The 12,197-nt window shown below is 41.7% G+C and overlaps 1 protein-coding gene across 41 annotated transcripts in view; it reads right to left on the bottom strand.

Annotated features, from left to right (window-relative positions):
• Positions 1–12,187, bottom strand: part of STAU2 (staufen double-stranded RNA binding protein 2) — a 295,961-nt gene extending 283,774 nt beyond the window's left edge. For 4 of the 41 annotated variants that reach the window (XM_072734465.1, XM_072734477.1, XM_072734474.1 and 1 more), the window contains exons 1-3: positions 11,308–11,379; positions 3,793–3,858; positions 1,045–1,101 (exon numbers count right to left, since the gene is read on the bottom strand). Coding sequence is in view for 11 of the 41 variants with exons in the window: in XM_072734497.1 (XP_072590598.1) it covers positions 3,793–3,810 (18 nt within the window). In the remaining 30 variants the exon portion in view is untranslated. Of the gene's footprint in view, positions 1–1,044; positions 1,102–3,792; positions 3,859–10,429; positions 10,584–10,782; positions 10,838–11,122; positions 11,210–11,307; positions 11,497–11,954 lie in introns of those variants that run through there. The other 37 variants (XM_072734466.1, XM_072734487.1, XM_072734475.1 and 34 more) reach the window with 28 other exon arrangements.
• Between the last annotated feature and the right edge of the window lie 10 nt (positions 12,188–12,197).

The following is a 12,197-nucleotide window of genomic DNA, read 5'->3' as shown; positions in this document are numbered from 1 at the left end:
GTAGGGTTCTTCTACTCTTCTGGCACAGAAATGCCATTTTGTCCTACCTGTCCTCTCATTCCATGTGAGTCAGGTCTTAAAGATTTCTCTTAGCTCTCACATTCCCAACACCTACCACCATAACTCTTTCAAAGAAACCACCAGGCTACTGAGACTTGTTAATACCCTCCTGCTGGGCTCTCCCAATGCTACAGCTGCCTAATATACACTTCCCCTTAAACTCTGTAGAATATATGCTATTTAGGTCTGCCTCATCAATTAATCCCAAAAAACTTTGCCTTATTTCAGCCACTCATTTAAAAATATGATTTCAACAGCACACGTGCTTTCTTAATTTATATTTGCTATAGCTTAATGCTAAAATGGGTTTCCTTTCCTTAAGGGTTTATAATTAATCACCAGGGAGAAAGGTCCAAAATATACCAAACTCTTACTTATAGTACAGTACCCTGGAAACATAGGTTCCCACTAATTATTTGTTGAATAACGAATGAAAATATATTAAGTAATAATTATAAATGCTAGCTCAGAAAATTCTCAAGGGGGTATATCTAAAAACATTTATTTACAAATAAAAAGGAAAAGTTATCAGTGGACACATATAAACAATTCACAAAAAGACAAAACAGAACAACAAATAGAAGCAAATAATAGAAATGCAAATCAAAGTATCACTTTTTGTCAAATTGGCAAACACTGAAAATTTGTCAAAAAAGTAAGAAAACAGGCATTCTAATAGATATTATTTTGTATTTTTGGTGTTTATGCATCAAGTATCTTCAAAATTTGCATACCCATTTGACCAGTATTTCCTCCTAATAATTAATTGTAAGAAAATAATGGACAAAGGAACATAATTATATGTTAGAAAAGAAAAAAAAAAAAAAACACTGTGGCACTAACTATAATACAAAATTTGTACAACAATAAGGATTTGATTAAACAAATTTTAGTAATTCCACACTACAAAATATTAATGTCACTTCAGAATATTATATAATCCTAGTTTTTTTTAAAGTAACATAGATTCACATAAAAACATACCTGCATAGAAAAAAAAATCTAGAAGTATACACCCCAAAATGTTAGCAGTGATTGTCTCTGTAAAAGAATAGTGGAATCATTTGTGATTTTTTTCTTTTTGCTTATCTCTACCTAATTTTTCTACATGAGTTGCACATGGACAACACACATTCTTAAAAGGCAAAAGTAAAAATGCAGAGTACAATTTAAAGGCAGAGGTGCCATCACTATAATAGAACATGGAACATTCCCATGTTCTCTAATAATAATGTCATGCAGAATTAACACAAAGTTAAATATTTCAATAGCCTTGTTTTTAAGTAGTACTAAGAACACACATGAAAGAATGTTAGTACTATTCAGGCATCTAAGACAACAAACAAAAAGACCTCTCAAATAAAAACTTATTACTAATCCAAAAGACAGTGCTGAAAATCATGCAGTAAAAACCTAACTGCTTCAAGGTAAGTGTCAGCTTCAATCACCTCTTCATGTCTTTTCACATTATCTTGAGAGCCTACACTCTGATGGGAAAGCAGTCACCACGAAAATGGTAAAACATCAATCACTCATAAGTTTAAGAATTCAAGGCAACTTTAAGTTGGGCTGAAAAAAAAGTCTTCTCTGTAACTTCTATTCCAAATTAGATTAATTTTTCTCTTCAGGCTTGAACATTTTGGGGGGAGGGGGATAAAACTTAGGGGATAACAAGAGAGAATCCTGAGGGGAGTCTAGACATATATGTGTGTTACAAGCAAAGCACATATATCTCCAAGCACTGTGTACAATGGTTGGTGCTAGGGTTGTCACTAAAGCAAGGAGATCTCTATTCTTTTCAACAGTAATCACCTAATTGTGTTGTCAGTTTAGGTATTATGTGCTTGCTTTACACAAATGCCATTAACATAAAATCTCTTTCTTATGCAAAGTTGTTCCTTGATTTTCTCCTTGTACTAGAAAATTTTCTTGGACAGGGAAACTGCTTGTGGCCCTGCAGAATGTTGCCTGAAATTGCTGTGTAAAGCCTGATTCAACAGGACCAGTAGATCCAACATAACAATAAATCTTCATTGGACTAATCTATAATGTTCAATGATGTTGACTGGCATGAAAGGAGTTCTTTCCACTTGTCTATGGCAGATTATAAAAAAAAAAATTATTCTGATTGTACCTGTATAATTAACAGCAGGTATCCATACATTTAGCATCAACACCAACCTACAACATAGTTTGCAAGTCATGTCTCATAAAACTCCATCAATACATCCAATAGGATTTGACAGCAACTGTGAAAGTACAAAAAGCACCAAACACGGTACAGCTTTATGATTCTTTTAAACCTACATTAGTAACATCTTTGATGAAAGCAATATTCATTGCACAAGAAAATTTTCTAGTACAAGGAGAAAATCAAGGAATAACTTTGCATGAGAAAGAGATTTTATGTTAATTTTACACTTGTGTAAAGCAAGCACATAATACCTAAACTGACAACACAATTAGGTGATTACTGTTGAAAAGAATGGAGAGCTCCTTGCTTTAGTGACAACCCTAGCACCAACCATCCACTTATTCAGCAAATATATGAAAACCATAAGCAAAACTATTCTAGGATCTGAGGAAATAAGAATAAACAAGCCAAGTCACTACTTTCATAGAGCATATGGCCTAACAAGGAACAGAGATGTTAGGCAAACAATTACATATTTGAATATAACTGCAAATGTCAGGATTTCATTAAATAAAAGGGCAAGGTACTCTGAGAGCAAATACTAGGCTGGGGAGTCAAGTGAGTCAACCACAGGGGAGGGAAAGAAAGGCCCAGGCAGAGATAATCTATGCAAAGCCCCTGCAGCTGGAATGACCTTGCCCAATCCATTTAGATTGAAAGCATTTAGATTGTTTCCTGGGTCCACGTTAATTCTGAGATGTATAAAGACACCCAAGTTAAGAGATCAAGTTGGCAACTGCTACACGGGTCTAGAGCTCAGGAAAGAGATCTAGACTAAGTATGAACTTAGAAGTCATTGGCTTAGAGATGGTATGTGATGCATGGGAACTAGAGGCTATTACTTAGGCAAGGTGGACTGGACAGGCAGGGGCAGGTGTGTTATTACTTCCTCAAATCATGCACATGAAAAATTCATTACTTCTTGCAATCAAATTAATTACTTCTCTCTTAATTTACAAGTCTGAAATAAAACAAAGAATTTTCTAATATTATAATACAATGCCCTATTTGTTCAGAAAGGAGAAGATTAAATGTATAAAGTTCTTGGAGAAATGCCAAGACCTAAGAAAAAGATTTCTTTCAGAAATCTAAAACATTATATGCTAAAGTTTATTTAGCAAGGCACCTCCTTCTAGCCTTTTCCAGTGCCCTAGAAAAGGAACTTTTTTTTAACACTGATAAAACTACGTCACAAGATTTGTCACTAGAAATGCTTTCTGTCTGTAAAACTGCTACCTACTGAAGCTAGATCACAACTGTAAGCATTCTGAACAGACCAAATCCTGGAGAGATGTAACATCAAACAGAACAGACGCATCTTCTGCTCTGCACACTCAAAAGTTAACAACTTTCACAACTATCACTATAATCCTTAAACAACCTGCCCTGCACAGTCTCCTATGACGAATATATAGTACGTAATTGCTCTATAAAGCAGTGGTCAGGTCATGGTTATAGAAAAGCTGGGTTAAAACGTTCCACAATTTACGGCCGAAGCACCATATTAATAAGTAGGACATGCCTTAACACAAACTCACCTGATTTATTTGAAGCATGTTAAAACAATATTGACCAAACTGCTGTATCCCTCAGGGCTCCAAAAACTGAAAAATGAAAATGAATAAAGTTCATCTTAGTTGGTAATCTCAATGATTAGCACTTTAAACATATGTCCTTGATCAAAAATAAAATGGAGTAGATCTAGATCAACACAGAACTTTCTATGATGATAAACAGGTTTTATATCTGCGCGGCCTAATCCAATAGCCAATGGCCACAAAGGGCTACTGAGCACCTGAAATGTGACTAATGCACCAAGAAAGTAAATTTTTAATTTTTTTAAATCTTCTTTAATGTTAATCTAAATTTAAATAACTATATATGACTAACAGCTATCATAGTGGACAATGTAGATCTAGGATGAAAGATGTCCCTTCTGGCTCTACAATTCTAAGATAATTCCAGCAAAAACGAAGCTATTAAAAATAACCTAAAAAATTCAGATTAATATTTAATGTATACTCCCTTTTCTCTAGTAACGTTTTAAACAGCCTCATTCCTAAACTCTATAAGCTAAATTAAGGCTAAAGACAATGCAACACATACTCTTCTACATGGTATGGAAGAGTATACAGTACTTAGCTGGATTTTTTTTGTTTGTGGTTTTATCATCACTATAAAAACAGCTTGCATAATAAAATTTCACATAAAATTTTCAGAGAAAGAAATCACCATCTGACACATCTCATTGTTAGATTTGGATTTGTTACCTTCTGCGTCTGACCTCCTCACCATGGTTGTATTTCTTTTCATGTGGCAAATCTCTTCTACATTTAATTTAAAAATAGATACTAAAGAAGAGCAAAACCCCCAAATCTTATAAACAAATAAATCATGGATTCCTATAATGGTCAAAGTTTACATAAAAAATAAATTATGGCAGGAGCACCTGGGTAGCTCAGTTGGTTAAATGTCTGCCTTCGGCTCAGGTCATGATCTCAGGGTCCTGGGATGGAGCCCCATGTCCAGGTCCCTGCTCAATAGGGAGCCTACTTCTCCCTCTCCCCTTACCCGTCCCTCTTCTCGTGCTCTCTCTCTCTCTCTTGCTTTCTCTATCTCAAATAAAGGAATAAAATATTTTTAAAAGCAAATAAATAAATAATCTATGGAGGAGCCTGGCTGGCTTAGCCAGTAGAGCATGCAACTCTTGATCTAAGGGTTCTGTGGTTCAAGAACCACACCCAGCGTAGAGCCTACTAAAAAAAAAAAAAAAAATTCTGTACAGACCCTCCCCAAAATTATCTAAAAAGCAACAATACAGGCAGCAAAAGAGTTAAATCCAATCACTTAGGTAGAAAACTTTATGCTATGAAACTTTAATATTAAACTTTCCCTCATATGCAAAAGTTTTATACACACACACACACATAGATTCACATGTATACATATATGGCTACCATTTTCTTAAGATGACAAATTGGGGTCAATTCTAAATGAATCTGAAAGTTTTCTACATCTATATATCTTAGAATAGCGGCCTCAGCATCTTTATCAGTTTTCATTTTTTCCAAGAGAATCATATGCTATAGAAACGGCACAATGGCTAAGGATGACATAATTTGAATTTTACTCCAAGCTCTTCAGATTTTACCTCTTGAGCCTTGGAAAATTACTTTGGGTATCTTTGTGTTCTTTTTATTTTTTTTTTTAATCTGTGTAATTGTGGTAGGCAAATAACAAATAGAATACAACAGAAATAATGAGATACCACTCAGAACACTGGGTTACAAAAAGACCACAATGACCATCTTGGGTGTTACCTGGTCTCATTCTCTCACTGTTTGCTCTGAAGGAAACTAGCTGCCATATTATGAGCTACCCCTTGGACAGGCCCAGTTGGCAAAGAACTAAGAAAGGCCTTGGCCAATAGCCCAAAAGAAAGTGAGGCCTTCAGGCCAATACCCCCCAAGCAAATGAATCCTTCCAAGAGCTATATGAATGAGCTATATGAATGAGCTTGGAAGCAGATCTTCCCCTGGTCAAACTCTCAGATGAGAACACAGTCCCAATGATAGCTTACCTGCAACATCTAAAAGACCTTGAGCCACAAATACAAGGTAAGCTGCACCCAGTTTTCTAACCCTTAGAAACTAAGATAATAAATGTTTGTTGTTTTAAGCCCTTTACTTTCCAAGGTAGTTTGTTATGTAACAATAATAAGACAATCCATTCAACTCTAAAATTCTATAATCCTGTGGTGTTGGGATCCCTGGGTGGCTCAGCAGTTTAGCATCTGCCTTCTGCCCAGGGCATGATCCTTGAGTCCCGGGATGGAGTCCCACATCAGGCTCCCTGCATGGAGCCTGCTTCTCCCTCTGCCTGTGATTCTGCCTCTCTCTCTCTCTCTCTCTGTCTCTCACGAATAAATAAAATCTTTAAAAAAAAAAGAGAGATTTAAAAAAAAATCCTGTGGTGTTTTAGGTATTAACATATCTAGGTAGGTCAAAAAATTAATTATCTGTTTAACTTGAGCAAATGAGTTACATTACAACATGAAAAATATAAATTATGAAACTTACACATTTACATTTTATTCAAAATATGAAATCACTAAAAAGCACAGGAGTAGGCAAATGGTATTAAAATACACTAGATGAAAAAAAAGAAAAAATACACTAGATATAACTAAAAATACAGACCAGATCAATTTTCATTTTTTTAACTGAAAACAATTCATTTGGAAATTAAAATGTGAATAAACCACTAAAAGCATCTCAGTGACTTAGTGTCCCTTACCTTCTAGAATTCAACATCATTTAGTAAGCACTTGCCAAATCTGAGAAACCCAATTTTGTTTTTATTTAATGTAAGCTTCTAAGAGTAACAAGCACTTATCTATATAGACCTGTATGTGTTTCTTCAATATTAGAGTTTTGAGGGTTTTTTTTTTTTAATTCCAATGTAACTAACATACAGTATTATATTAGTTTCAGATGTATACTATAGTGGTTCGGCAATTCTATATATTACTCAGTGTCCATGGTAGGTGAACTCTTAATCCTCTTCACGTATTTCACCCATACCCCCATTCGCTTCCTACAGTTAAGAGTGTTTTGGGGGGGTGGTCTTTTTTTTTCTTCCTTTGTTCATTTGTTTTGTTTCTTAAATTCCACATACGAATGAAATCATATAGCATTTGTTTCTCTGACTGGCTTATCTCACTTAGCATTGTAGTCTCTAGATCCATCCATGTTGTTGCAAATGGCAAGATTTCACTCATGGCTGAATATTCCGTTGTACATATATATACCACATCTTCTTTATCCATTCATCTATTGATGGGACACTTACATTGCTTCCATAATTTGGCTATTATAAATAATACTGCAATAAATATAGGGGTGCTTTTCAATATTAGAGTTTATAACACTAGTGGCTGATTCCAAGAAGTAGACACAATAAAGTACAAGGATACATTTTTTCTAATCTTCTGACATACAAAAAGGTAGTTCTAGGAAGAAACAAAAATAAAAGCACCTATTTGCTTAAAACTGACCATACAATTTTAACTATTTTGTAAGCCACTCCTTCACAACTACAAAGATCTATACAAATGAAAACATGAAACTATGTCTATAATAGCACTCTGTGAGGGAACTGGAAAATACCCTGAAGTTATTCTTTTTTTAACCAACAAATTATATCATATTTACATCAATATAAATATTATAATTCACAACCACACTATGGACAATTCAGAATGCCCATAGTGCCACGTCTTTAACACTTCATTTCTCCTTTACAGATATGCCTACTCTACTGTCCTGTATTTAAAACTTGATAAAACATCAACGAAATGCAGAGCAGTTTTATGCTGCCTGTGATTTCATAAAATCCACCTCTCTCTCCTCTGCCCAAGTTTCCAGCTACAGTTCATTCCGATTACAGCTAAGTACTTTTAGAGAAACCTATTCATATGTCCCAAAAATGCCCTACAGTGACATCCAATCAGGCACATTAGGACATGCAGTTCCAGATTCCAAGCTACTAAATGAAAACAGGCAGGGCAGTTTATGGAGAGAGGATACTACTAACTGTAGAAAACTTGCTGCTTATGAAGAACTGGAAGTCCAACATGTATCTGAAATCTACTGCTGGTATAATTTGCTGCATTTATTATTACATTTTGCCCAGCTAATCAGTTGAAAGCTGTAAAAAAACAAAATCTACAAAATCCTCAACAATTTAATACCGCCTCTTAAAATGGCATTATTAAATTAATCTATAAATTTTTATATCAGCACCCATCATCCCACAATTGACAGGTAATCCTCACCTAACTATCTTGTTTGACAATATGAAAAGAAAAAACATTTACTACCACCATTCTTAGGCTCCAAAGTACCATAAAACTAAACATCAGCCAAAACTTCTTACTCTAAAAAATTCATGGGTGGGACGCCTGGGTGGCTCAGTGGTTGAGCATCTGCCTTTGCCTCAGGGCATGATCCCACCAAAGTCCTGGGATTGAGTCCCACATCAGGCTTCCTGCATGGAGCCTGCCTCTCCCCTCTGCCTATGTCTCTGCCTCTCTCTCTCTTTCTCTCTCTCATGAAGAAATATATAAAATCTCTTTTAAAAAAAAGTTTTTTTAATAAAAAAATTTTTTTATTCATGGGGTCCCTTAAAAAGCATTAAAAAAACGGGTTTTTTAAATTCTCATTTCTTTTTAAAAGTAGGTACCCAAAAAAACTTTTATGTAAGAAAAGCAAAATAATTTGGCATAAATTTAATTATTTCCAAAGAGCCTATGAAAGATTCTAAGTATACAGAAATCTCACCACAAACCAAGAAAAAAGAAAACAACATTTATCAGACACTAATGTTATATACCACATGGTATATTTTCCCATTGTTATATTAATTCATTTAATCCTCATTACCTTGGAATGTAGGTGTTATCTCCACTTTTCTAGAAGTTGAATTACATCCCATAGTCTACGCTGCTGGGATTAAAACCAAGTGTGTTCTGGCGTGAAGTCCTCATCTCTTTATTATACATTAAATTTATAAAGATTTCACTTCTTAAAATTTTTCCTGCCACAAAGGTCTTGACCTCTACAACAACATAATGGTAAGGCTCCTTATAGAGAACTTTGGAGATTTACTTAAAATCAAATTATTATACATACGTAAATATAAATTATAATTATTATGGGTTATAGACACTCAACTAATATTTTTTTTGTGCCTATAGGAGGCACAAATATATCTACACATAGTTTGATCTCACTGTGCATATCTCCAACTATTCTAATATTAACACAATTCAATTTTGCGATATCTAGGTCCTTCTATTATGATCTGTACACATAAATGATGACACCCAGAACTCAAAGTGAACAAAAGAAGAGCATGATAGTAAAGAGGTTAGCTGCAAAGAAAAAACCCCAACATACTGGCCAATTATACCTTTCAGAATCTGATCCCAAAACAAGAAAACCACTCAGCCTCACTTTCAGTATTGTTTACACACTAAAAAGTTAGATATTATCTTAGATACTTTTTATATTCCTTTATTTTTGAAAAGCAAACCAACCCACTCTTCTCCTAGAACTTCATTCCAGACAAGCCAAGTAAGCTAAAATATAAAATGTATATGATTTTCCATGGTAATTAGGAATAAAGAGTCATGATGCAACTTACCCTCAAATGGTCCAGGGAAAAAAATATTATGTATATATGGCTGAGAGACATTAATGGTAAGTGGGTAAAATCTGAGTAAAGGTTACAGAAGTATTCTTTGTAGTGTTCTTACTCTTGCTACCTTTTGGTAAGCTTGAGATTATTTCCAAATAAAAAGTTAAAACTTAAAAACGAGATACCATTCTACCTGTAGATAACAATACATACTCTGATTACACAGCAACATTTTTACAAATGCAAAGCGGATTTTGGAGGAAAAATTCGGTGATTTGTCAGGAAATATGCACTATATCCTACCAATTATCGCTTAGGAATAAATTTCAAACTACATTGCTATGTAATGAAATGAGGCAATAGTGAGTGGAGTTGAAATCACAGTAGAAAAAAAAAAAAACAGCACACACACCACATAGTTTGGCATAAATGCCTCACAAATTTAATACAGGCCTGCTGCAAAATGCAGCAAATCCACAATTCAAGTGATATGTGAGAGCTCTGGTTTGCAGCAAAATATAGACAAGCTGAAAAATTAAACACTTGCCATATTACAAAACAACTGAGATGCAGGATGTCTTGGTCTTGACTGTTTTATTAACAAAGAGTTGTTGTTTTTCCACTGCAGCTCAATTCCTAACCGTATATTTGAATCCTCTTAAGAAAGGACTAGGGAAGAAATACCCTCCCGGAGAAATGTTGCAATCTTCTCTCCTTACAAGGTTACTATTATCCTGCCTTCCCATCCCAATTCTGAATCCAAGTGTTTTTAACCACGATTTCTTAAGACGTAAAGATGCATCAGAAGGGAAGCGATGCTCAGCAAAAGTTCACTAAGATTGTGAAATCAGACATTAAAACAAGGGTTTTCAGCCCAGTCAGTCACAGACCTTTAAAGGACCCTCTCCCTGTCCTCCCTGCAGGAACCACCCACCTTAAAACCCTGGGGTCCGTTCCCTTAATTGAAAGACCCACCTCTGCATCACCACGGGGGGGGGGGGGGGAGGCCGAGAACGGTCCCTTTCCCAAGAAAATCCTTCACAAATGCACCATTCCGCACGCCTTTCCAGGGACTTCCAGAAGCCCGAGGCCATTAGCCCCGCCCCCCGCCCCCCGCCCGAAGGCTCCCGGTCCGCGAGCCGGCCCCGCGCTGCGGAACACTCCCCGCGGGGCCCGAGCTTTGTCTCCGTCCGCCCCGCGCCCGTCACCTCGGCAAGGTCACGGGGCGCCCGCTGCCCCCTGGGCCGAGCCGCCGCCGAGCAGTCCCTACGAGGCACGGCAGGGCGGGCCTGTCACAGGATACACCCGGTCCCCTCGGCCCCACCTACCTCCCCAGCTCGGCGCCTTACGTCTTCGCCACTTGCCCATTCTACAGAAATAGCCGCGAGCGCCGCCCCCCGCGCCCCCGGGGCCCTGCCCGCAGCCCCTCCCGGCCCCGCTCCGCCGCCCCCCTCCGCACCGGCCCACCCCCGGGCTCCCCCCGCCCCCGGCCCCGGCCCCGGCCCCGGCCCCGGCCCCCGCCCCGGCCCCGGGTCCCACCTGCAGCGCCCCCCGCCGCCGGCCCCCGGCCCCGGCCCCTCCCCTCCCCTCCCGACACCTGTGCCGGCCCCCCCGCCCTCCACGCACGCCCCCATCACCCGCGGGGCCCCGAGCCCGCAGCTCCCGCACCGTCCGGGCCCCTCCCCCTCCGCCCGGAGGGAGCCGCGGGGGAGGGGAGGCCGCCGGGGGCCGCTCTTCTCGGGGTTCGCCGCGCGCAGCGGCCCCGCGGGGCTCCCCAGCGCCCTCTGCCTCCTCCCCCTCGGCCGGCGGGGCGGAAGTCCAGGCCTCCGGGCGCCCCCGACCACCGTATTTACCTTCTGGCCGCGGACGCTCTGCAGGCGGCTCCCACATTGGCAAGCACCGCGGAGAACTGACCCCGCTCGGCCGCCGCCGCCGCCGGCTTCCACCCCGCGGGCTCCCCGCCCCCCGCCTCCGCCCGCCGCCCGCCTCCCGCCTCCCCTGCGCTCCCGCCGCGCCCTCCCGGGCCCGCGCCGCGCGCCCCCGCCTGCGCCGCCGCTCCCGCGCCCCAGCCCGCCCTGCGCGCGCGCCCCCGGGCCCCGCGGACCCGCACCCCCTCCCGCCCGCCGCCGCCGCCGCCGCCGCCGCCGCCGCCGAGCGCGGCCATTGTTCGCGGCGCCGCTCCCGCCCCCTGGCGGCCGCCCGGCCCCCGCCCCCCGCAGCAGCAGCCGCCGCGGTGCGGGCGCCGGCACAGCGGGCCCCGGGGCCCGGGCGCTTGGCCGAGGCCGGGGGAGCGCGGACGAGCCGAGCGGGGGCGGGGGGCGGGGGGGTGCAGGGGAGCGCGCCCCGCCCGCGGCCTCCGCGCCCCCGCCCCGCCCGGCCCGGCCCGGCCCGGCTCCCCGCCGCCGGCTGCGCGCTCCCCACCTGCGCTCGGCCGCTCCGCCCGCGCGCCGCTGACCCTCCGCTCTCCCGACGCCGCTCCGCGCGCGCTCCCCGCGCCTACCTTCCCCGGGCTCTCGGGCTGCCGCCTCGGCTCCGCGGGGGCCCGCGACCATCCCGCGCCGGCTCCGGCCGCCGCTGCGCGAGGCCCGGTTCAGCGGAGCCTGCACCTTTCCAGACGCGGGGGGGAGGCGGGCGGGGGAGCAGGGGAGGGGGCGAGGGCCGCCGTCGCGCCCTGCAAACGCTCCTGGTGCAGCCCTGAGCACCTGCTCGCCGAGATCGGCCGCGTGGCCAGACACATTCTGAC

The sequence above is a fragment of the Vulpes vulpes genome, chromosome 13 (genome assembly GCF_048418805.1).
Source record: "Vulpes vulpes isolate BD-2025 chromosome 13, VulVul3, whole genome shotgun sequence".
NCBI classification, from domain to species: Eukaryota; Metazoa; Chordata; class Mammalia; order Carnivora; family Canidae; genus Vulpes; species Vulpes vulpes.
This window is presented reverse-complemented; position numbering and strand designations above follow the sequence as displayed.